Source organism: Castanea sativa, chromosome 6, assembly GCF_040712315.1.
Source record: "Castanea sativa cultivar Marrone di Chiusa Pesio chromosome 6, ASM4071231v1".
In the NCBI taxonomy this organism is placed as follows: domain Eukaryota; kingdom Viridiplantae; phylum Streptophyta; class Magnoliopsida; order Fagales; family Fagaceae; genus Castanea; species Castanea sativa.
Genome location: NC_134018.1, coordinates 36,943,026 through 36,970,249, shown reverse-complemented (window position 1 = coordinate 36,970,249; position 27,224 = coordinate 36,943,026). Strand labels below are relative to the sequence as shown.

The window sequence follows — 27,224 nt, the reverse complement described above, 5'->3', positions numbered from 1 at the left end:
TTCACAAGCATTGAAAAACAAACCAGGGAAAAATCCACTTCCTTCACCTAGAAACAAACCCACGTCCTTGAAGCATATACAAGAGGAAATTCCAATGCACATGATTGTAGGCTTTCTCCAAATCTAACATGCACAAAACCCCTGGTATGTTGTACCTTATGTGACAATCTAAACATTCGTTGGTAATCAATAGAGAGTCTAGAATCTGTCTCCCTCTTACAAAGGCATTTTGGGGTTCTAGCACCCTCTTGTCTAGCACCATTTTCAACCTATTCAAGAAAGGATCTTATAAACCCCAGTAATCAAACCGATAGATTGGAAATCCTTAATCTCCACCAGTGATTAATTACTTTTGTTCTACATGTGCAAGGCCTGCTCACTCCTTCACTACCGTCAGGCAGTAATTCATGCAAAGAAGGGTGTTAGTGTTAATGTGTCTGACCATCCATGAGCTCAAATTAAATTGTTGGTCTGCTTCCTAATAGCAGCTAATTGTTTGCCACAACACTCCTTCAAATTATATAAATTACATATAATCCAAGCCCTTGAACATTATGATTCCAGTGATGTTATTTCAAAGAAGACATAAGACAGATATTATTTTCTTTTGTATTTAAAAGTAAGAATATATCTCCCTCCAGTCTGGAAGCAAAAATTCCTTTTAAGATTTGAAGAGTACTATTAACTTATCAAAAAGGTATAAAGAGTACCATCGAAATAGGATTGTCTCAAAGTCAAAAACAAAGTACAGAGATGAAACTTTTAATCAAAGACATAAGCAAGGCATATCATTCAAAAGAAGCAGATCAAGAAAATTGGAAAAGCTTGTTGCTGAAGCATGCTTAGAGAAGATTTAGCCTGTAGAGAAAACCGTTCTTACATTTTTATCTATGAGATTAAAGGCTTTCTCCAGGATTCGTCTCCTTGTAGAGTCCATCACAGAAACTTGTTTTGCAAGCTACAACAAATAAGAGATGTGAACATATGCATTTGTATTCTTTCCTGAGGAAACAAGAAGAAACTAAACATAGCTGTTTCTTGAACATTAAGTAGTAATAAATATACCAGCAGCTGAAATGAATAGATGAACACAGATACAATAGCTGTGTCTTATTGTCCATGCTTAGAGGCAGCTTAAGAAGATGAAATAAACCATACCTGATCTTTGAAGCTGTCATATACAACAGCAAGAATCAAGCTGGTGACGAAGTAAACCCCCAATAGGATGTAAAGAACAAAAAACAGAACAAACCAACGAGAAGCCCTTCAAGACAATATAAATTGATGATACGTTAGATCAAGGTTTATATGTCATCAACAGAAATTTTAAGACTTCAAAATAGAGAAATACCATGGAGATGTGACATGGTTCCAACAAGTCCCCAGGATATTACATAAATGTGGAAACTGAACAAGTAAAGCAATAATAAAACTTCCGGAAATGCTAAGGGACTATAAGTGCTTTTAAAAGGGCAGAAGGGTGGGCAAATTACAGAAAGCCTTCTGATGTTTTGAAGAGTAACAATGGCACATTTTACCATAATAAGACAGGACTTCTCTCAAGGTTTTGAAACAAATTCTGATACCCTCCAGGTTGTTGACCTACACTGACCACCCCTACTGCTAACTTTTCTCATCTTAAATATGTACTAATCATTCTACTCCTGGCCACATTTAATGAATTATGAAACTATAAATGGCAAAAAATGGACAAACAAATTCAGTGCAAGGCAAGTATACGGAATTTCCCCAAAGAAGGGTATAATCCTAAATTTAAAAAGTCTAAAAAAACAGAAAAAGGATACCACATAAGGCAAACAGCCAATCAAACAAATTTTAAGTTTATACCAGGGAGGGGGAGCTTATATTGAGATAGCTAGATACTCTCAAAAGTCCAGCTATTTCCTTCCTGCTAGAAACCCTACAAAGAATATGGAAATAGCTTTCCAAGGAGTAGGACTTTAATACACCCTTTATTACATGAACAAATAAAGCTTAATGTAAAAATTAGTAAATGCAATCCAAAAGGAGATTTGACCTTCAAGATGGAAATTCTATTCTCAAACCCCTAAAAAGAGATAAGTTATTACAATTTACATAGTTTCTTTGATACCATGTAGTAGGCAATGGTCGATTATGGGTAATACCATGAAAACCAAGATGTCAAGCTTAGGGTTAGAAATTAATAAACCCTAATACACATGTATCAATTATAGGGTTAACTCCACAATAGAAGATGACAATCACCTATCCAACTTAAACAATATTACTCATAACAAGTTACTTATCAAAAAATAAAAAATATATATTACACATAACAAGTGTCATATTCTGATTTTGTTTCAGCACTCCAATATTTGGAATTCTATATTAAAAATACTATTCCCTACCAAATCACTCAATTTCGTACTAGCGGAGCAACCTCAAGATGACCACTACAGTAACATTAGTAATAAAAAACCATAAACACCTACAAGATTCGAACCAGTTCAAGATTAGATAACTTTACAAGACTAAATTCTTCAAGGAAAAACTGCCAGTGGTATCCTAAAATCTAATCTTTTGGCAGCTTAATGGGTTTCTCTTATGTTGCTTAGATTCTATACCATAATATTCATGCTGATGCCTAGGCACATCATTTAACTCTCAAATGATAATCACATGAAGAACACAATAAATGAAAAGATAAACAATCATGTAGTACTAAGGCTGCATAAGTTTCTTCACTTGGAAAATGCTCAACATTCAAATTAGTATAATGAATGAAAGTTCTTAAAGTAAATACACGCATGAATTCAGATAAAAGGAAAATACATGACACAGGCAGCAACAAATTCAGGAAAATCCAAGTTCAATGACCAAAGAAATTCAGAAAGTTGGTTTACATTCAACACACAGCCATCTTTGGAATTTCCTAGTTTGTAATTGTGTGTAACGATCTTAGCTTACGTTTCCTTGAGGGTTATAAGCTGGGTCCAGAGTTGCTGGAATAGGTTGTAACAGCGGACATGATTCTTATTTTAATGCTGTGATTCCTGTTTGGTTCAGTTTCCAGCTTAGTTTACAGGTTTTTTCCCCTTTTTTTATTTAGGAATGACATTATTTTACGAATTGATGACAATACTAAAGATTTTATACACTGTCAACTATTCTGGCAGCTATTGATAGCAAAAGATCCTGCAGTAATAAATCAACCAGTTGTGCCATCACGAACAGAGTGTGCCACATGGAAGACCCTTGTACAATTAGATTGGACAACAAATTTTTTTTTTTTCAATTCTTTTTAAATGACATATCAAAGAAGGGATTAACAGCTTCAAAATGATGCATTATTTTCGTGCAAAGAACAGCAACAATTGGACATGTTCCAGTTCAGTAATAGCAAGCCAGAAATTGAACAACACTGCAAAAATATAAAAGGAAAAAAGGTATCTAAATCACTCCTACTTACTTGTACGCTGGAATCCAAACATCTGGATTGTTGGATGTGGTGAACAAAACAAACATCTGATATAGTGTGGTGCCATACGAAGTAAATACTATTTTCCCTTGCTGGGTATCTTCAAACATGACATAGGCTAACCAACTGGAAAACAGAAGAAATAAAAGAACTAAAGCCTGCAATTCAAGAAAAGCAGTCAGCAATAAGCATGAAAACTAAAAGCATTAAGCAGTATGTATCTTCACAACTAAACAATAGATTAAAATGGAATAGATGCAAATGAAAGTGAACTATCCTCCCAAAGTCACAAGCAAAAAGTAAATTTTCTTGTAAGAAATTTTATTAGAGAGAGAAGACCTTAAGTACAGATGAAATAGACAAGAGTCCACTAAAAAATTACATTGTAAGACTAACGACATCTATAAAATCTACAAAAGGAACAGAGTCCTGCCAATAGCAATTGACCACTCATACAGTAAAACTGATGTAGTCAAATTTGACACCATTGAATTTATGATTATTTATCTCTACAAATTGTTTATAAACTAAAAAAAATTGTAAACTCAACAACAGTAAAGATAATGTACAACAATAAGATAGCAAAGATACCAGAACGTTTAAGTAGGTGCTAAGCATTCCAGCCAGGATGAAGATGGTTGCTCGTAATTCCCTACAAACAAAAAAGAATGAGAAAACATCAAACTAATTTAACATAAGTTGTTTAACAGTTAAAAGTAAAGTATAAAGACATGGATGCACATCATGACATGTAACATGTATAGCTATCTACAGTCAGTAACCCTTACTCCATAGTTCATTTTTCATTAACTGCTCTTAGGTCTTCTTGATTATAACTCCATTCACTTGAAGAGTAGCGATGAATTTTTTTCTTGATAAGTGATAAATATCTTAGTAGAAAAGGTAGAACAAGTACAAAATGGAGAAAACATTAAATCCTCCTCAACAAATTACAACCAAAAAATTAAAAAAAGAGAGAATCACAATGATATCTGCCTATGATCAGCATCCGGTCATACAAGGATAATACAAGAATGAATTTTAAAGATGTTCCATTAAACTTGGAATCATGAAATGTACTGTTATTTCTCTCCCACCAAATTGTCCTCATAAGACAAAGTGAAACTACCACCCAAACTACACTTCTCAAATGGCAAAGAGATCTCCCTTTCCAGCCCACAAACATCTATATTTATTGGGACCACCCATTGCATCTCGAATAGAGATAAAGCTAATGACCATTACCAATGTCCCACAAGAGATAAAGCTAATGACCACTATCTCAAGGTAAGCAACCTACCTATCAAAATTGCAATCAGTACTGTCCACCAAGGCATGGAGAGAGAGTGATATACAAATCTTCGGACACATGACCAACTCAAAGCTCTTGAATTCCAAGGACTTATAAAATGATAACATTCCCAATAATGGTCTCATGCTCACCCACCATCAAAGAAACCACCATAAAAGAGACACCACCATAAAATTCCTCAATCCCAGCTACAAGAGAGAGAATGAATGAAGAGGGAGTTTTTTTTATGGTAAGTAATTAAGATTTATTGATATGATAAAATAAAATAAAAGAGACACCCCGTACACAGGAAGTATACAGGTGTAAACAAATCAAGAACAACAATTAAATGAATCAAGTAAATCAAGAATATAAGATAAGGATTTGTTTCCCAAAGCTGACAACTGGTCCAATAAGGTTCTAAAGAATAATAATTAGGCTTGGCATGGATCTCTCTTTATCTTCAAAGCATCTGCTATTTCTTTCCCACCAAAGACACCACATCAAATAATGGGGAATGACCATCCCTATATGTCCATTTCAATGACGACCAAACCAATCTTGCCAGGAAGCTAGGAGCTCAACAACAGACTTTGGCATAACAAAAATTACTCCAAATAAGCCCAAAATCATAGACCACAGATCCTTAGCCACTAGACAATGAAGGAAGAGATGGTCAACAGATTCACCATTCACCTTGAAGGGGAAGATGTTAGAGGGAGAGAGACATTGAAAGGCATTTGAGGTCCATGAGCAGCTAGGTGAGGCAGAGCTAAGTTAGCTATTTTACTGATTTGGCAACATTTGTGATGGCGGAATCATAACATGGTTAAAGAAAGGATATTAACTTTGGACACCTAAGGCTAAGGCTAAGGCAAAGCCCAAGAATAAGTGTCCATGGTAGTTAATTAAGTTTTTATATTTTATTTGGTTATTCTTGAGTCAAGGATATTTTAGTAATTTTACAATTGTTGGGTATGGGCCATAGTTATAGGCCACAAGTTTTATTAATGAGTCTTATTTAATTATGGGTCTTTATGTATGGGCTTTGGTTTAATTTATTAGGGTTAAATAATAGTCCTTGTACTATTAGGAATCCTAATACTACTAGTACAAGTCTTTATATATATAGGGTGCTCAATGTACAAAAGGAGTAGAATGAGTTAATTAATAAAATTGAGTGTTTTGAGCGATAGGCACATTGGCCTTTATTGTTTCTTTCTCCTTCTCTCTTTTCTTTATTTTCTCTTCTTTCTTTCTAGGGTTACTATTCACGGATACTGTTCACACAGCCCCTATACCGCCCTAACTTCTCTCTAATTCTTCTTCTTTTCTACCCTAAACCCACCACATCAATTGTCCTACATCAATTTGATTAAGCCAACTGGACAATATTGGAAGAATTGCACTATAGTAAAATGCAGGATATATGATCCCTGGACAGGGGATGTAATTATTAAAGATTGACATGATTATTAATTTTGGGAAGTCTTTGTCAAGGAAATTAGAGTCTTAGCATACTATAATATTTCTTGGGAAAGTTCTAGAAGGTTACTATCTGTTTCTAGGGCTTCTAAAGCCTATTAATAGTTCTGGTATAAGTATAACACAGAATCAGCCTTAACAATAATTAAATGCTGAATGGCATTTTGAAAGAGCTTTTCTCCTCCCATCTCTCCCTCCCTCCTCTTCTCTCTCTTCTCTTATATATCATAAGTAGAGGAGTCACATTGTGCTGTCACTTCATCTTCATTCTTTTCTTTCTTATTGTCCTCGTTCTCTTTCTTTTCTCACCATGAAAAAAGGACTATCTTGATTTCTTGTTTTAGAGGACCCTACTGCATTTTCATTTCAAAGCATAACTTTTTAAATGTACCTCGGGAAGTATAAGTTCATAAGACTTAACCTCTGCAAAATCAGTGTACGAGCCCATGTTTCCTTACATCTAAATTCTAGGCATGCACACACACACAAAGATACGGGTAATTAAAAAAAAAAAAAAGGGTTTTATCACACAGTACCTAAAGTTCAGCATGAAAAACACAACTCTGATATATGGTGCAATTCTAAAAGGAAGATAATCAAAGCCCCCTGAAGACAAATAGAGAGCATAAACCAGTATATCAGCAACCCAAATTAACAGCAAAGCCACCTGAAAAAAACAAAAATGGAAATTTCACAGTCAGACTAAAGGAACAGAATATCACAACATTGAACTTTCAACAGATAAATCAGATATATGTCAGCACCAGACTTTTTTCTTCTCTGGCCTACATATAAAGGGTCAACATATGAATTGCATTATAAACTGTAAGATCATATGATCTCAAAGATACACTGTTTCTTATTCCGGTCAAATCATTGTGGACGCTGTTGATGTTTTTGTTGCTGCCACTACTCAAACTAATCCAAAAATTAATGGAAAGAAAATTTAGATATCAAAAGGCTACATTTTACTTTCTATCAAGGATATTTCATTGCTTAAGACTTCTTTTCATTATCAACAAAATATGCATTTCGATCTATTCACAGCTTGAATCATAGACCATTGTTTTGGGCCTTCATCCAAATCATAGAAAAAACAATAAATAATTTTTTTATATATCGAAGGCAATTTCAGGCTGTCTTACGTGGTCAATTCTTTAACCTTGATCAAACCAACTCCTGCTAGGAACTCTATCTATTAGATCCACTTGCCAACCTTTTTTTTTTTTTTAAATGCATTTAATATGCATTTATCATCAAGTAACTATCATATGAAGAAATCAGATTTTTTTTAGTAAGTAAAGATTTTACTAAAACAGGGCACACCTAGTACACCGGAACTGGAAATATACAAAAGAAATGCAAACAAAGTTATGATAAAAGTGCATAAAGTTGTAAAATGGTCACTCAAGAAGCAATATGTGCACTTTAAAAAATGCAACCAAAATAAGAATATGAACATGGATGAGAAGAATACAAGTAAGGAGGAAATTAAGTCATCTCAATATTAAGAACATATTCAATGAACCAAAATGCAACAACATCTAGAAGCATTTCAATACAAACTAAAGGTGAAAGAAGATCAGAATGACAACCAAAGAGAAAATCCACTGAAGCAGCATGAAAAGAAAAGTGGTTAATAATACAACAAAGAGAGTATCAGCTAAATAACTAAAGAAGTCAATCTCATGAAAGATTTACTTTCTTTGGTGAACTTATCAGTTATTTGAGTCACAAATTTAAATACCTAGTACAAGATATATACAGAAGGTTCTGATTATCAAAAAAGGCTTCTTGGTAAAAATTAAAAACCAGGAAATCACTTTCTTTCACTTTTTGGTAAGTCAGAAAATACCTACAAGAGAAAGAATCAGGAAGTACCTTTAATCGATTAAGAAGACTTTTCCAATAAAGATGGTACCCTTCATATGAAATTGGAAAGTAGGTATGTATCACAAGTATGAATAGAGATATGCCCTGCATAAAAAAGCAGAAACTAATAAAACTTGCAAAAGATTGTCTCAATAATACATCAAACCAAGGAAACTAGTGGTACAAAAAAATTAAGCTAACATGCTCAAATAAACCTTAAGGATCTAGGAACATGCCCAAAATTAAACATTCTTTTTTTTTTTTTTTGATAAGTAACGTAAGAATATTATTAATAATAGAACAAGTGCCAAACCAAGTACATTGGGGATGTATTATGGTGGCACAAATCAAGTAACAAAAGTCCAATGATCAAGAAAAATAGGAAAAGAAGAACAAGAAAAATGAGAAAAGATCACACTCCATTCAAAGAGAGTGTGCATGAAAAAAGACTTAATCTCTAGCAAAGAACGTTCACAACCCTCAAAACTTCTAGCATTCCTTTTACGCCAAATGCACCATATCAAGCAATGAGGCACTAATCTCCAAACATCAATGTGACGATGTCGCGCAAACTTTCCTTGTCAAGCCTCAAACAGCTCAAAAACAAAATGAGGCATAACCCAGTGAAAACCAAACAAGCAGAAAACAAAAGACCACAACTCCCAAGCTATGGGGCAATGAAGTAGAAGATGATCCACCAACTCCCCACAGCTCTTACACATATAGCACCAGTCAAGGACTAGCACACGTCTTTTACGAAGGTTGTTTGTTGTTAAGATCTTACCTAAGGAAGCAGACCAAGAAAAGAAAGCTCACTTGGAGGAACCTTCGATTGCCATATCATTCTCCATGAGAAGGAAACAAGAGTAGAAGGGTAGGAGTTATAATATCCTCTAACCTCAAAACCTCTATTACTTACAGGCCTCCAACAAACCTTATCAGGACCAAACCGCCGCACTGTCGAAGAATAGACCAACCCCCTAAACCGATCAAAGGCTTCTTCTTCCCAATCTTGTGGTGGACAACGAAATTGCACATTCCAGTGAAACCTCCCAGCAGACCAACCTATAACTTCAGCCACTAAGGAATCCTTTGACCTACTAAGACAATAAAGCTCCAGGAAGGCTTCTTGGAAAGTACAATCCCCACACACATGCTTCCAAAATTTCACTCTAGTACCATCCCCCACATCATATACAAGGAGTTTAGAGAAGTTCAACCAGCCATTTCTAATGTATCTCCACAGGCTAACCCCATAAGGACTTGTCACCTTTTTCGTACACCAACCACCCTAAATATTCCCAAAATTAAACATTTTGTAGTTCGAGTACAAGATTTATGTACCACCTCGACACCATGTATCATTTCTAAGACTAACCAGACTATAAATAACATAAATCCTTGACATGCTATGTATTCAATCAACACCTTCTTAACACTAGACCTAATATGATCGAATAACCAAAAAATGCCCACCTAGAAAACATCATTAACAGGTTATCAGTATTTGATAATGATCACCTACCCACAATCCAACATCCATTAACAAAGATACAACAAATGGCCATGATCTTCTTCTTTTTTTCTTTTTTGTGCTTAACCAAACTACAGACCCTTCTCATAATGGGTCAAACCTGAGACTTCTGATCAAAGAAGACAAACTGAGGATATTGTTCCTTTAAGACAGATTTTTAAATAGGTCTTACTGCCATTATCAAAGAAACTTTCAACAATTCATCATAATCTTTTTCAAAATATCAAAATTTCACTTGTAATTTTCTTATCAAGTCCAATGACCATCGACCCAAATGGAACTTCCGTCTTTCAGAAGTTTGGCTGAAGGGTTGTGGCTGGACAGTGATGTCATGGATTCAAAACCTACCAAGCGCATTTAACTCACCAATCAAAAAATAAATATTATCAAAATATGAAATTTTAGTTGCAATGTTTTTTGGAACCTGAATTCATATTAAACATTGAAGTTTCTAATCCAAATAGTAGCTAGGTAGGACAGATACTTAAATTTGCATAAGTTACAAATATCCAAGACAATTTGCATCACTTACAAATATCCAGCAATTCCTCAAAATCTTTTTTTTTTAATTTTAAATAATGAATTTTATTGAGATCAAACTGATACAGTCACTCAAGTATACAGGTGTATAAAACTAGGGGCCATACAATCAAGCACGCAAATTACAAAGATCTATCAAATCACAAACCAAACATAGAGAATAACTACGCACTACTGACATCCTATCCAACTAGGTTTTAAAGAAAAATTATTTAAGATTCGGCAAAGTTCTCTCAAAATCCTCAAAGCTCTGGTTATTCCTGTCCTTCCAAAGGCACCACATCAAACAATAGGGGGCAGCCATCCAAATATAACTATTTTTATGACAATGGGGGGCAGTCTCCATTGGAAATACTTGACACTACCCTGATAGCAAATGAATGTTTAAATGGTCATTTGAAATTTGACAATTTGTGGGTTTTGTGCAAAATTAATCTGAAAAAGAATTATGACCATGTCAATTGGGATTTTTTGATTTATTTGTTACAAAGATGTGGCTTTGGGGGAAAATAGAGGAAGTGTATAGCATTTTGTATTTCCACATTCAAATTTCTTATCCTAGTGAATGGCACCCCTAGTGTTTTTTCAATAGCAATGGTGGCTAATGTGAAGGAGATCCCCTTTCCCATTATTGTTTATGGTGGTTGAGGGATGAGAAGGATGTTAGCAAAAGCTGAGGATCTTCTGCAATGTAAACTCAATCCAACTTTGCTATTTAAGATGCGTCCTTATTTGTTTCAAGGCAGTTTCAAGCTTGAGGATCAATTTAAGTATATATGAAAATGTGCCAATTGGAGAGGTAATGAATGTCAAGGAATTGGCAAGTAATCTCGGATTACATGTCTCATCCATTCTGATGAAATACTTTTGCCTTAGGGATCTCACTTCAAGGCACATATGTGATTTCATTATAGATAAAATGCACAAGAGGTTGACCAGCCAGAAGAAATTGTACTTATCAAAAGGGGGGAGACTCTCTCTAATCAAAAGTACCTTATCTAGCCATCCAACTTATTTCTTATATTTATTCCTATTGTCTGTAAGAGTTACAAAAAGGTTGAATAAAAAATTCAAAGAGATTTTCTTTAGGGTGGGATAGGTGAGGGATTCAAATTTTTAAATTGTGGCCCCAACTTACTATGTGCCCATTAATTTCCTAAACACTTGTTCATCATGGTTTATTTAAATTATATAATATATATTACCCCATGAATAATAAATTTATGTTGATACCACACATTCCTGATGCAACCAACAAATAGTTCAAGAAAAAAACAAGAGTAAATATCAAAATATTCTAGAATTATGATCTGGTTTTGATGTGCAGCCTATTGGATCCTTTCATAGGCTACTTTAGTTATTAGTGACTGTATTAGAGTATTAAGTTTATTTAGGTTAGAAAGTTGCTAGATCAGTTTTAATTAAGATTTATTAGAATAAGGGGAATCTAGTATTTTTCTAGATTTTCCAGAATGGGCTGTACTACGAGCCCATGTGTCTAATTATATGTTGAGTCTTTTTCTATATTTGCTTTGTTATTAGGATTCTTGGTCCTTCTAGAAAAGAGGTTATTAGCACTTAGTAGTCCTTTCTACAATTGGGTTTTGTAATAGCCTTCTATATGCTATGTAGACAATAAAATTTAGATAAAGAGATTGACTTTAATAAAATTCCAGCAGCTAATTTTTTTTTAAGCCTTGAGGGTGTGATTTCTTAGGAAACTTAGGTGTGGTTGCTTAGGCTTTATCTATTTTTGTTTCATGTTCCACTCACTATTTTGACACCAAAAAGCCTTCAAATTCATTCAAGATCCAATATTTTTATTACTTAACCTTACCTACACCTTTAAACATCAAACCCTATTCAAGAACCCTTCAAAATATCATTAATAATCCTAATTTGGTGCAAAAATTTTAAAGATCCTACATCAACAAGAAACTCCAATCATTTCAAGTATAGAAGGTAACCACTTGGCACAAAAATAGCAAACAGATGCTAAACAGAAGTGGCTTTGTCCTATAAACTAGATTCCTAAATAGTTTTCAAACATTTCCAATTTAAATAATTATTATTAAAATTAGAGGTCATATACAATTTTTCTAAATATCTAACTCTTACCTCATAAATAAGAGACTCCCCACCAGATAAGTAGGGCAACTGCCCAAGAAAGTAGTAATCCCTATCATTGCAAGAATCTGTAGAATAGTTGGTACACCACAAAGGTTTCTGCACAGAGTTTAGAAAGTTCAGAATAAATAAATACCATGGTTTACCAAAATTAAAGGGGGAAAAAAATCCAACCTCTAAGAAATTTAGGATTATCATTGCAAAATAATTGAGGGACCAAATGAAATCAAATTGAATAAAAACGAAGTAGTATTTTGCAGCACTTTGGAAGTTTGATTGATCAAGAATTTGCTCGGGTAAACCAATACCATCTTCAGCCTGCAGAAAGCATTTTCAAACAATAACCAATAAAAAGTAATCATTTGTTAGAAAATTTTGAGAATAAGAATATTAAAGAAGTAATGACTGAAAATCTCGTTATATATTTGTTCAGAGAGAGAAATGGTAGACAAGGCTAAAAATTTCTATTTGTTTCTTTCTTGGTTACACAATTCGTAAGTCTTCCAAATATCACAAAATCCAATGTAAATCAAAGGACACCCTATGAGGATAAAATTAAAATTAAAAAAGAGATGCACATCAATGAACTTCTTCTTTGGTTAGGTACACGCGTTAAAAGAATTATTAAAAGGAAACTTCAGAAATATATCCCTGATTTCATCATGTACTTTAAAGGCTTTCAACAAAATCACGAAAGATTGCAATCATAAAATGGAAGGACAATATTTGAGAAAAGGCAAAAAAAAAAAAAACATATATTACCAATGTATAGTAAATGTCAAACGGATTAATGTGCCGCCCCTTCTATGATTCTATCACCACACATTACAAGATATTAATTTTTTTTCAAAATCAATTTGAATTCTCATATGACTCTTCTTGTTCATTTTCTTTTATGGTAAAAGCTCAATTGAACTTGTCTTCATGGAAACCTACTTTGAAATTCTAAAGACAAGCCCATTATGAAATAGACTTCAAAAATCAGTATTAACAAGAAGCATAATGCTATTTATGTCTTATTGGCAAATGCAACCAAGTGTTTGAATGCAATTGAGAACATAATGTACAGCACTATGTCTAATTTTTATCCCACTACAGATATTATCAAACACAAACCCATTTGAAAATTCACATCAACATCACCAAATCACATCAAAATCCTCCAAAATTCCACATCCAAAACAAATAAAATAAGCCTAATCAACTATAACTACAACCATTCATTACATTGTTACATAATTACCAAACACAAAACCCATTATCAAATTCACCATTAAAACACAACTACATTCACCAAAACTCTAATCTTAACACCCCCCAAAAAATAAACACTTTCTTAAAAGGGAAAGAAGATGATGAATTATTGGATACATTAAAAAAGTGAAAAAAAAAAAAAAAAGTGAAACAAAGAATGAAACGAACCAGATCAACGAGAGCAGCGGCCTTTTCAAAAGGCGAGCCGTAAGCAATGGCCTCAGAACGATTATGGTGCTCTCTCTTGCGACCAGCCGCAGTAGCTCTACTGCTTTCTCCGCTTAGCAGAGGCTTCTCCTTCTCCATCTATAACAGACAAATGAAAACTGAAACCAAAATGACAATTGGTTTCAATTCAAAACAACAAAACCAGAGAAACAGAGACAGACAGAGAGAGAAAGAGAAAGAGGTGGTGAAGATAATATGGGCTTTTCATCCGACACGTAGTGAGAAAGTTATGAAATGAATCTTCGTTACTATTAATAAAAGATCTCAAATGTGTGAACTTTTGACTTTGGCTTCTGTGTCGGGTTACGAAGAGTGGTGTTCCCATGAGCAACCCCTCATGCCTCCTTCCATGCACTCTCTCTTACTCTCTTTGAATAGCAATGTTTATTGAGCTCAAATTGTGATATAAGCCAAGATTTTACTGCAAAGTTTGTGTACGGTTGTGACACAACAATTAGATATGCACTAATATTTAGCCTTTATTAAATTAAATATTTTTAACATCAAAAAGTAATGAAATTAGTTAAAAAAAGGTTTCTTGTGGATGATATCCGTTTAGTATCACTTAATTTTCGGTAACTTATTTGTTAAGAGTGAAACTAAATTTTTAAGTTAACATATTTTTTAAAAAGTTAGTTTTGTTACTTTTTTAGAAGAAATGTGAGATAAAAAGCAAAACTTTGGGAGGTGGAAGCTAAAGAGTTTAGGTATCTTTTTAACAAATCCATTATTAGATTAAATTATTTCTATTTTTGTTATCTTACACTAAATTTATTTAACATAATATCCTAAATATAATTTGACACACCATTTATTTTTAATCATGTGCTATGAATGGTCATTTTTTTTATACAAAATAAAAATTATACTCAAACTAATTTAAGTTTACATGTGTGAGAAGTTTCTTCTTAGAAACTTAAATCTCGACCCTTACCTTACACCTCACAAAAATTTTGTATTTATGGAATGACCATCATACGTGTGGTATTCATGAATGGTCATTTGATCACCAAGAAATTTCTCCAGGCATACTTGTGTAACACTACTATGTTAAAAATAAGAACAATAATAATAATAATAAATGATGCAAGCATTCAAGATCGTGCATGCTATGATTAGTTTACTATCAATGAAAGCAATTAAATAATAAAACAGTTCGTGAAAAAAGAAAGAGAAATAAAAGAAAAGCAATAATTAACCCAATGGATTCCTAACATTGAAGCGATCTTATTGGAGCTATCATAATTTGACCTCATACTATCATTCTCTTAAAATACAAGTGTGCAGCTTTTTGCTTTTTAGCAAGGCATGTGGAAGAAGATTCTGGATGTAGATAGTTCTGTTGAGGGGGATAAACATGGATCAATTGATACGGAGTTGTCCTAGCCGACCTGAAAATATCTAAAATTAATCTAAAGGAAAATTTAAAATTAATTAATAAACATAAACACTATTTTAAAAAATAATAAATTTAAAACTAGATACAAGATTTTTTTAGGAAAAAAGAATATATAAAAACATGATAAAATTATATATGACTAGCATAATAAAAAGAATATTATGCTATAAAATGTAAGTCGGTCGAAAGGAATGGATCGGGACTGTGCGCCCTCACCTGCTTTTCATGACCTCCCCCTTTCTTTTTATATATTATCAGTTTTGAATCTTTTGATTCATTCTTGTCGAAAACACTGTCTATTCCAACTTCTAATTTTATAATTTTAAAGCTTAGATTATTCTTTCTTATGCTTTTTCCAAAACACTTTTCCTTTGTTTTAGTAATTTAATTCATAGATAACAAACACAACTAGAATTTACCGAGTGTTTTTGGGATTACAGCCTCTTGCTACTCGTGTCAAAAAATAAATAATTTGGAATTAACATTTTCAGTTTTAAGTTTTAATATATAACAAAGCTCGTTTTAAGAAAAATAAGGATATCCTATCCCATTCATAGCATCATTCTTAAAAATAGATAATCTCATAAATCACTATAATGGGTTAAAAAATTAATAACTTCAAACTTGTTTGGAACTAAAATTTCTCCAATTATTATTATTATTATTATTATTATTATTATTACTATTATAATAGCTACAGGTGGAGGGAAATTTGTGTCATAAATATCTCTATTCAACATACTAGAAAGTATTGAAGTACAAAACTCAACTTTTTCCCCTTAAATTTATACAGTAACAAAAAAAAAAACCATATCCTTTTCATTAGTAACCCTCAAATTAAAGACTCGTTAAGTATGTATATTTAAATAACAGTTTTTAATTTTTTTAAAAATACATGTAAATAAAAAAATGTATAAAAATATGAGTATTGTTATTTAAAGACTTAAAAAAAAAAAAAATTAAACCCATACGATGCGCTGCCCTAAATTTTGCCCACAAATATTATTAAATTTTTCTAGATGGATATAATAAGATGGCCCCGGGGCCCAGCTGCTTCCTTTTCTTATGGCACATCGATGTTCCTTTCTATTTAAAGCATTAAGGCCCGTTTGTCTATGTTTGAGTTTAACAGTACAAGTACAACCGACGCGGCCCTCGACAACGTGTCAAAAAGCATTAATTATTTTCTTTCTTCTTAACCATATCTAGTAGTACAAAAAGTAACAAAAACAAAGAATTTTCGGAAAAAAGAGTTGCAATAGCTTGGCTCCACTGTCTTAAACCAATTGCTTCATGCCCAGTCTCTCTCCCTCAGTAACAAATCAAACCTGCTTCCACTGACATGGATCCCATTAAATTAAATAAATCATTTTCTCAACATTCATTGGGATAGTCTTGTTTCTAATCTTCTTATTATGTTCTTATTACATGTATAAAAAGAAAATAAAAGGTAATAAATGACAACTGTGTCACTCTTGGTAATGTTTCAATGATTCCTATTCAGAAGGAAGAAAAAAAAAATGTTCCATTGATTCAGTTGAGAAACGTTCCTTGCATATTCGAATACAGGACCATGCAAGGCTACAGATACGCAGGAATTAAAACTTGGGACATCTTAGCGCCAAAAGAAGGAACGAAAAATTCATTTCACCCAAACGGCTTCCCTATCTTAAGAACATCGGCCTCCAAAAGTTCTCGCTTTATATCTTATTAGCTCAAAAGCCATATTTATCCTATCTTTTCTTACCAAAGCCGAGGTTGGAAGGGCATTCGAGGATTTGAGAAAAGGCAAATGACAGGCAACATGCATGGAAGTTGAAACTGAGGTCTAATAGTATCCGGCCCGGAAAGAAAAAGGATCTTGAGTAAAGATTATCAGAGCCCTATTTATTACTTATATCTTTGAAGAACTAAAGAAATACAAAAGTAACCAAACCATAAAATAGAAAACAACACTGCAAAAGAGCGTCTCCACAATGTTTTTCTTTTCTTTTTTTTTCCTCCTCTTTCGCCATCCACTTCAACATAGTAAAATGGCAAATATAGAATGGTAAAGCGTGACTTGTTGTAGCTACTAGCTAGGACAAGAAAGTATGGCTTAAGCTTGAATAAATTAAATACTACCTCAATTTCTGACAAAAAACCACACTATTCTCTGTACTCTGTATAAACACTATGCCAAGAGCTGTACCTTTAGAAATATGGGGGAAGTGGGAAGTTGAGCACATATAAATAACAGTCCCCCGACCAAATAGCAGTTCAAATATGAGAAATTTTAACTAATTACATTACTAAAGGTAAAATTTGCCTGCAATAATCACATGGTATTGTCCTTTACCTCCTGGCTGAGATTGAAATGAAATAAAATGGAAGTCCACTCTGACGTGCACATAAGAACCTCCACAAAGCAAAAACAAATCAATCTTCTCCACTTCTATTGTTTCTCTACACCTCGTGCTAAAATCAAACCTGCAAAACAAGATGCAACTCTCTTGAGTAACAGCTGGAAGTTCCGTAAGATATATATATTAGATAATAGTTAACTTAACCCAGCCATCTCTTCAAAATAAATAAACCCAATTAAATAAATAAATAAGTTCAAACATACGCACATCATCATTAACCATGACTTCAAAATGACCAAGTTTACGTGAATGCATCTGGTGTATTGCACCCTCCTCTTACATAAGGACACTCCCAACTATGGATCCCACACAGGGGACCTACCCTTATGTGACAGGGAGACAGTATACACCGGGTGTATGGAATAATTTTATAAGTTTTACTGTGGAGTCAAGTATCTAATCAAGTGTCACATGGAACAGAATTTATAGCAAATCAAACTATTCTGGAGCTTTTGAGTGAAAAAAATAAGGACAATTTTAGAAGGCCACGAGGAAAGCAGACAATAACAGAGAGCAAAGGGGGCAAGCACACAAAAAAAAAAGTCAAGGCAAAACTTGTACATGCAATGCTAGAGGTTAACAAATAAACACCAATAGCAACAAGACAAACTAAATGCTTATCATACGCCCACCCTCTCTCTCTCAGAGAAGTAAGCAACATCCATTGTTCTTGACATTAAACCAAACATTGTTAGACAGCCACCTTTTCAATAAGCCATTTGCCCATTGTCTGATAACATGCTAGAAATACAACAAAATCCATATCAGTCAGACCAGATAGCAATCATGGAAAAGAACCTTCATGTCAGACAAAGTGAGCTAAGCACTGTGTACTGATCAAATTTTAAGAAAAAGGAAGGTTGAGTACTTTAACACAAAACAAGGGTCTGTCAACAAATTTACCCTACTCAATACTCCCATATTTTTTGTGCATCCATGAAGAAGAATAAATCCATACTGTACAGAAAAATACATAGCTTATGCCAAGAATAAAAATGATTCTACCAAAGGAAGGAAAAGGAATAAGTTAGAAATTGGAATCAGGAAATTACCCCAAATTATAAGTCATTAGATTTTTTTCCTGCAACAAGCTGGTTAATGCGGAGGCCCCTGCTAAATGCTTCATTGAAAAGGATCCTCGTCTGCATTGACTGAAACCCAGGCAACCATGACAGTAATGCCACAGGAACCATGACAATTACTCCGAACATTATATCATATAGTCGGGCCACAGAAACAACACTTTCCCAAACAAGAGTAGACCACAGAAAGGGCCGGAGTACTTGGGCAATCAATATCAGGCCCCACCCAGTGGGGATGAATGCTAACAGGCTAGTGAAAATATCAATAAATGTGAATTTTGTAAATTGCAGCAGAGCAATTATCACAAGTATTGCAAGTATAATCACGAGGAATTGGACTAGACGATAGTATATGTGCTCTTTTGCCGCATATTTAACCCGAGCAAATGCTATTACCGCATAAATTGCAAAAGCCACAAATACATAGATCCAAGACAACAAGTAAACAGCAATGCTGGTACTTCCAGCTGCAATATTTAGTTGATATACTATCCCATACTGGAAGAAGAAGAATCGGAGGTCTAAGATTATTTCCATTATTTTACCCCAAATGCCAGTGTTCCTGAGATGATCCTGCTCCTCATACCACCATCTTTCCCAACTCTGTTCAGCTTTTGCAAAAACACTGCCACGGAACCAAATCCAGTTCATAAAGTCATCAAAGTCGTACACCGTCTTCAACCAATCAAATCCAGAAGGATTGAACACAAAGGGGGCCATAATCCATGACACAACCAGGAACCAACTAGTGATGGTCAAGGCTATGTAAACAAATGTGTTGCCAGCTATAGGACTGTGTGACGCATAAACTACAAGTATTAACCCAAGTTCAATTGCCTTCACAAAATGGCTACGAGCATAGAGCCTATAATTCTCGGCAAAACCCTTGTGCTCCACGACAAAACCACGCCCGGTAGCCCGATATTTTGCACCACCATGAAGAATAGTACGGCCAAAGTAGTGGGCACGAGTTCCCATTGAGAATGTGTAGAATACAGATGAAAGCTGGAGCTGCATTGTCAGAAAATCCCAGATAGCTTGAAGGAACCCATGCTCAAGAGAGTTTTCCACTATCATCGGAAGGGCAGTGAACAGACCAAGCTGGATGATGAACTGCTGATTCAAGATTGCACCAAGTGCCGCATTGTTATTAGTACTACTTGCCTTAGAAGAATCCTCAACACCACTAAGAGCCAGATAGAGTCGGCCCCACAGAAATGCATATACAGTCAGAATCACCACCATTGTGTTGAAAAAAAATCCCACGGTAGTGTAAAAGAATGACAGCATTCGGAAGAAGTCCAACCTATGACCCAACCTGTATATATCTCTGCTAAGAACTTGCTCACCATTTCCACTAGCCACCTTGGCCTCAAACATGGATACTTGATTCAACCCAACATCCCTTCCCTTGCCGACCTGGATATATTCATGGTGGGTGACATTCCCTCCACGCAATGTGCAGTTAAAGCCAGCAAAAATGTCCTCACTGATATTAATCACTCTGGAAGCTTTACTGATCCCACCACGAGTCATGAACCAAAACCTGTCAAACACATCTGGATGGCCATAATGCATTCGAACTTTTAAAGGATTCGCCAAAACACGCTGCCCCAAGGTGACAAAACTCGTTTCCTGAGCCGACATAAACCAAGCAAGTGATGAAACAGAACCTGTAAATATGTGTTCCCTAACTCCCAAGATAGTAGGCTTCCGGATACCATAATAACGCCTGAATTCTTCCAACAGATTGCGCATTTTGAGTGCCTCTTCAAAATAGTTGTCTTGGTTCATATCAATAGTCTGGACAGCATCACCGCGAGTGAAGATGATGGCATGATTCTGATTCTCCGGTTTTCCCTCACCAAGCTTCAAGGGACCAGGCAACTTTACCCGGTAGATCTCCACTTCCCTCTCCAATTGGTGATCATACTTCACAAGAACAGAATAAAACTCCTTCTCATCCCTCCCAGTGGAAACTTCATCAACGTAGGCAACTCGAAGGGCTTCATTGTTTTTCATTAGATACAAGATTTCCTCAGCGTGTGGATCTTTCTTTGCCTTCTGAGTTCCATATATCTGGCAGGCAACCACATATGTAAATTTCATCAATGCAGTCCCATACTCGTGGCCTTTGAGTAACAAGCCCATTGAACTGCTTCCTCTGCTTAAACTCCTAGAAGATGGTGACCTTTCCGAGGAGTAACCATCCAAACCGCTGTCTCGCCTCATCGAACCAAGTTCTTGTGATCCGTCCGGAATGTCCATCTCTGATGCAGAATCCAGAAATGCCAGCATCTTAAGAGCCCGATAGTAATACATCATTCCCCTAACAGTTCGGGAGAGTGTCTGACCCCTGTATGATGCCCAAAGCCTGAGATCTCTCAGCTTAGTATTCCATATCTCGGTATCCTTCACCATCCCTTCTCGGCGCATTCTCTCCATGAAATTTTTCCACTCATCGGCATAAATCGTCTGCAAATAGTACAGGATCGAAATACCGTCTTCATTCTCAGATTTGAGCTGTTCTTTGCTATAGATTACTTCTTCACTGTAATAAGGGGTCAGAACACTGAAGGCCATCATTTTCTCAACCTGAGGGGCATGAGGCATGTTCATGAAAAGTGAATTACTGAAGAAGGCAATTCGGCGTCTTGCCTCAAGATTTACTGGGATATCGTGCATTGAGTCCCGGGAGGTAAGAATTGTGTGCAACCGCCGAACCTGCCTATAGAATGTCTCATTATCTGAATTAGGCAATTCAACAGCATTCTCAAAAAGCAGCCCCTGTGTGGAAGCTGGACTACGAGGAGCCAGACCATCCTCCCTCAACTGGTCAATGCTCCTCTTGTCTTTGAAAAGGTCCCGTTTAGCAATCTCATAAATGGCTTGCAGAGCGTTCACTACCTGGGTAGGATCTTTCTTTGGCTTGTTCAATAGCTGAACAAGTTTGATTAACTGGGTATGAAGCTGGGGCAGAACAGCCATGTTAAATGTTTTAGTGAACTTCTCAATCTCAATGGAGTGATCAATCTCTTGAAAAAATATGTTCATAATGGAATGCTCTTGTGTGTTGCGTTTGATAATCTCAAGCAGCAAGTGTTTGATACAATCATAAGCTTCAATCACAACGCAACGCCTGTACTCATTCTTGCATATCTTATACCAGAGCCACTTGTCCGGAGCATCTAACAACTCTTTGGCCTGACTGAGCGCAAGCAGAAGCTCATTACAGAGGAGGAAACAAGGCCATCGAATGACCCTGACATTCCAAGAATTCTGGGGCAGCTCCAACAGCTCCTGCTCACGGTCAGAGATGATGTCTTCTTCCCTGAAAATCAAAACTATCTCATTCCATATCAAAGCAAACCTCTTCGCCTCAACCTGACTAGATTCAAGCTTCCTATAGGGCCGACCAAGCCCATATCTCAGCTTCAATCGATGAATGGCATCCTTAAACCTGTTCCTCATCCCCCTTGCATTTAGCAGCTGCTCCTCCGGCATGAGATTAAACTGAATAGCACTTGCAAAGAATTGGAACCTCAACCTCAACTGTTCAATATTTCGAATCTCACCCAAGTGCTGAAACAATCCCACACCCGCCCCAACAAAAGACGAGTAGATTGAATACCAAATCTGAATATCCATGAGGTAAATCAGAACAACAGGAAGCCACAGTAAGCCCACTGCCAATCTGTTGCTATTGTTAAAAAGCTGATACCATTGATACTCCACATTCTTCAAATCCAACAATGCTTTAGTTGGGGCAATCATCGGTTTAACCTGCAAGAAGTAACTGAACAAAAATTTGGTAGCAAGCACCACAATCCAAAACAAAGTGTACTTGATATTATCCAAAAGACCTTCCCTCAACCCACGACCCACAAAGGTCCTCCCTTGAAACCACCAAGTCAACATATAAAAGATCTTCAAATTGGTCTCCTCGAGGAAATTCCTGATCCACGGAATCACAAACAGCACCACGGCCAGAAGCTCCGGCAAAATGAAAACCAATGCCACCTCAAGAAAAGTAACCAACCTCCTATCAGCCTCTGGAGACCACCTCCTATCGCGATTCTTCTGCGCCCATATCCGCCCATAAAACACACCAAAAACCAAGATCCACGCGGCTGCAACCACACTCTTCATCACCATCCTCACGCCAAGCCCCAACGTCTCCCTCGAAACCAAACTGTATTGCATCCCTGCATCCAACACAGACTGCAAAAACCTCATCCCACTCCAAGTGAAAAACACTGTCAAAACTTTCGCTTGGACATCCCTAGTCTGCAGAGCATCCCATGGATATTTCCTCTCTTCCCACGCCACTATAATCGCCGCTTGTAAAAACAACACAAGCATCACCCAAAGCCTGTCAAAGCTCCTCAACAAGTTCCAAAACGATCTCTGCTCCACAAAACCTGTCTTCCCTACATGTTTTCTTCTCGCACCACCCTCGCTCGTCACAAAGAAATTACTTCCTAAATCAATCGGCCATCTGAGCTTCTGAAAACACCGCTTGCTCCAAAAGTACTCGTTAATGTCGTCGTAATTGCGCCACACGCTGTGCGGCGCAGAGCCATTCTTACTACTCTCCACCTCAGCCCTAATCGTCTCGTAAATCGGCTTCACAACGCAGTTCAAAAACGCGTTTTCGCCGGAGATTGAGGGCTGCACAGGTTGACCGGTGTTCTCGTCTATGTAATCCTCTAAGATCTTGTTCAACTCCATGGCCATGTTATGAAATATAAAGCAAATGCACTCAGGAACAAAGCGGAGATTAGCAGACTCACCCCAAATCAGAAGGAAGAGCGACACGTACAGCAGCTCCCGCCGGTGGTCGGCGACGGCCTCGCGGCGATCGGAGATCCAGATATTGGACTTCTTGCCGAGATAGGAGCACCAGCTGGTATAGTTCCTGAGGAGCTTCTTCCGAAACTTGCGCAAAACGGCGGCGTCCAGGGCGTCGATGTTGTCCGGCGGAGGAGAGAGGCGCATCTGCGCGTTGGCGAGGTGGAGAACGAGGTGCTCGCGCTGGTTGCGAACGTTGTCGCTTTGGAAGCCGAAGAAGAGGGCGAGCCAGTCCAGGAGGTCCATGTGCGGGGCCCATTGGTTGTGCGGCGGCTTCCGGAGGTCTCCGACGGCTCGGAGCGCGGTGGTTATGGCTCGGACCTCCGGGAACCTGAGCGACGGGTGCTCCGCGAGGAGGTTGTGGATTGGGATTATGTTGTATGGGTCGGATTCTAATGGCGGTGTGGCCGGACTGGGCCGGGTTTGGCTCGGGTTCGGGCTCGGAGGTGGGCGTTGCCTGTGGTAGCTCATGGTGTTCGGGTTTTGTGTATATCTAATCCAGGTGGGTTTTTAGTTTAGAGAAGGGAGAAAGAAAGAGAGAGATAGAGATGGGCAGAACGTGCACAGCGAATCAAAAGACGGAAGGGGGGAAATGGAAAAAGGCAACTAGAAAAATTAGAAAAAGAGGAATGGGCGCGTTTACGCGTTGGAGGTTTTGTTTTCGTTTTTTTTTTTTTTCTTGTTTTTCTCCTTTTATGTTATGTATGTATTTTTAGACACGAAACAAAAATCTTACACAAGTTACAACAACGTGTTTTTTTTTTTTTTAACAAAGAAGAAGAAGAGTTTTGATTTGAGTCGTGGAAATAAATTAATTCACTAAAATATTACAGAATTTTGTTGCGCTCCTCTGGAACTTTTTGTTATTATAAAATTTATGGTTTTTTATTTTTTAAATATTTTAGTTGAAAGTTAGATTTATATGATCTCCAATTTCCAGCCGGAATTAGAGGGTTGTATATCTTTTTGGTATTTTATTATATTTTTTCCTGAATTTCTGCTCACTTAGCCGTTAAGATTTAAGAAGACAGTTATGATTGAATTGGCAAGGGGCAACAAATGTATGTCAGTATGTCAATGTGAAACAGTGTAAGAGGATTTGTCCCATGTAATGTAATTGTAAGGTTGTTTCTCCCCATTTTTGTCAAAATTTTCCTTTTTTTAATTGAATAGGTGTCATAGTCTCATAGATTCATTCATTTTTGAAAAGGTGTCATAGATTCATTTATATCTTTGAATATCTAATTAATATGAGTAAATATCAAGCTAAGAGAATGACTTTAAAATGCGTGTATGTCTTCAATATTTAATTAATATGAGTATAACACAAGCTAAAAGAGCGGGACTTTAAAACGCAGATAAAATATCCTTTTCACCAAAGAAAGAGAAGGATGAAAACAGATTTGTGATCCCTTGTTCGAGTTCGAGCGAGTACCTGGAGAGGAATTTGGGTATCCCTACTGAGGAACCTTTGATTACTAACTCTTCTGAGGTGCTAAAGTGAGGTCTATGGTCACCCCAAATTGCAATAACTATGGCTCAATCCAACATTTCCTAGCAGGGGTGCCCCTATGGTCACGCCTAAAAGGTGAGTCACAATGGTCGCCCCCGTCCTCTTTTGTTCATCAAAAAAAGAATGATGAATACAAAAGAGGACAAGAAGGTTGTCTTGTATTATTGTTTTTCTCATCATGAAGGTAAAGATTATAGACTTTGGAAAAAGTAACTACCATTTCTTTTTAATTGACTGGGAATGGAAGTTATGTTTATTTACATAAATAATGTTTTTTTCAAGGGTTTTGAATTTTTTTCTACTTCTTCGAAGGTAGGTGATCAAAATATTCATCCCTATGAATGTCAAATATTATCATTATTATGAATTTGTATGTCAAATGTTAGGTTGAGACTGAGCAAAAAAAAAAAAAAAGTGTTCAAGGTTGAGATGTGTAGATGATAAAGATTAGGGCTGTAATTAAACCAAGTCATTCATAAACAACTTGGGCTTATTTAATAAACAAACTGAGCCCAAGAAAAAAAAAAATTGTTTATGAACAAGTTTGTAAGTCAAATATAGACTCAGCGTGCGTTTGGATTGAGTTTTGAAGAAAATATTTTTGAGTTTTGCTGAAAATTTGGTGGGCCCTATGTTACTGTTCATATACTTTTTTGTACTATTTATCATTTTTTGGTACTATTTATGGGCCACACTGTATTATTTCAACTAACTTTTACTTTTATTTACAGTACTTTCAGCAATAAGTTTTCAATTTCAACGAAATAAGCGGTATCCAAACACACCATCAATTGAAGGCTTAGTATGCGTTTGATAAATAAATTCATTACTCATGTCTTAATAATAAAATGGCCCACATGGGACTATTACCCTTTACCTTAATTTTTCACTTCCTTCTAAACTAGTCAAGCACCACTTTACACTTTAGTTATACTTTATTTATTTATAAGTGGGTCACATAGTCCTTCCCCAATTTATCATCTAATATAAAGTTATAAAAACATGTTAGTCATTTCCCATTCACAATAGTTACAAACAAGTCTTTTTTATAGTTCTTCACCATCTAATGTGGATATAAAAATTATATTTTAAACAATTGATGAAGCTATAAACAATAAACGATGAATTGATGGATTTAATTATTTAAAGTTGCAATTTGAACAATGGTTGATCATAAGTGGGACTAGAAGCATGATAAAATGAGTATTTGATATTATAATTTTGTTGGATCTAAAACTCAAAAGTTTGACCTGAGCTAAAAAATGAGCTTGATTTTAATCTCAAGCTTTTTTTATTTCTCACGAGTTCAAGCTCAAACATTATTTTAAGCTTGTCTCAAGAGTCAAACTTGAGTTTCTCTTGAGCTTTTAACTTTTATTGACAAGTCAAGTTTAAACATACACTACTTGACAAAGTTCCGCTTGTTTACCACCATAGCAAAAATCTGTGTGAAACTTTCTATTTCATTATAAATAATTCTTGTTAATGGGCTATGATTTAAGGATGCACATGAAGAGGTCAGGTATCGGAACTGAAATCTATCCGAATTCGAATTCGGAACCCACCAAAAGTAAAGGTGAGTTGAAAATAGATTACATTTTTTTTGTTGGGGACATCACTTATACAGCGGAGTATCTATCAAATGATGGCAATAGCGGCGAGTGCGACTTGCATGTTCATTTACTGTTTTACTAGCATCAGTTAGGTAATGTCTGTACTTAAAAATAAAAATACAGCAGCCTTTATTTTGTGCTATCCGTTAAACTGAACCCAAATGCACTCGACAGCTTCTTCTTTGGAACAAAAGTTAAGCTCACCTTTAGGCTTTAAGCAAAGTGGTAATGTGGTATTGTGTAATTGTTGCAATTTTTTTTTTCTTTGGGTAAAATGCATTTTCTCTCCCCTAAATTTTGAGGTAGTTATATTTATATTTTTGAACTTTTATTTTAACCAATTTAGTCTTTAAACTTCATATACGTGTCAAATAGCTCCTTCCATCATTCTACCACCCAAGAAGCTATTGCCAAGTCACATGGGACATAAAATTGGCAAAAATAATGTTAACTAGATAGAAACAAGGGAAAAAGGGATAATGAGATAGAAATCTAAATTTTATGGTAGGTGAGGGAGAATCGATACTATACACACTCTCTCTCAATTGAATTGCAACATCACTGAAGTAA

General features: G+C 35.8%; 2 protein-coding genes and 1 non-coding gene across 3 annotated transcripts in view; all 3 read right to left on the bottom strand.

The window, feature by feature from the left end:
* Positions 1-14,022, bottom strand: part of LOC142638646 (two pore calcium channel protein 1-like) — a 38,563-nt gene extending 24,541 nt beyond the window's left edge. Inside the window, exons 1-9 of the mRNA XM_075812692.1 lie at positions 13,732-14,022; positions 12,484-12,627; positions 12,301-12,408; positions 8,118-8,213; positions 6,773-6,903; positions 4,052-4,112; positions 3,452-3,618; positions 1,159-1,264; positions 881-958 (exon numbers count right to left, since the gene is read on the bottom strand). Of these exons, the coding sequence (XP_075668807.1) occupies positions 881-958; positions 1,159-1,264; positions 3,452-3,618; positions 4,052-4,112; positions 6,773-6,903; positions 8,118-8,213; positions 12,301-12,408; positions 12,484-12,627; positions 13,732-13,869 (1,029 nt within the window). The 5' untranslated portion in view covers positions 13,870-14,022. The remainder of the gene's footprint in view (positions 1-880; positions 959-1,158; positions 1,265-3,451; positions 3,619-4,051; positions 4,113-6,772; positions 6,904-8,117; positions 8,214-12,300; positions 12,409-12,483; positions 12,628-13,731) is intronic.
* A 3,262-nt stretch (positions 14,023-17,284) lies between these two features.
* Positions 17,285-24,125, bottom strand: LOC142638971 (callose synthase 12). The gene is made up of 2 exons (XM_075813047.1): positions 18,648-24,125; positions 17,285-17,659 (listed from the first exon to the last, which is right to left on the bottom strand). The coding sequence occupies exon 1, from the start codon at positions 23,997-23,999 to the stop codon at positions 18,654-18,656; it is 5,346 nt and encodes a 1,781-aa protein (XP_075669162.1). The 5' UTR covers positions 24,000-24,125; the 3' UTR covers positions 17,285-17,659; positions 18,648-18,653.
* Positions 20,933-21,013, bottom strand: LOC142641801 (small nucleolar RNA J33). The gene has a single exon (XR_012845478.1). It is a non-coding gene; the product is annotated as a small nucleolar RNA J33 (small nucleolar RNA).
* Positions 24,126-27,224: the final 3,099 nt, after the last annotated feature.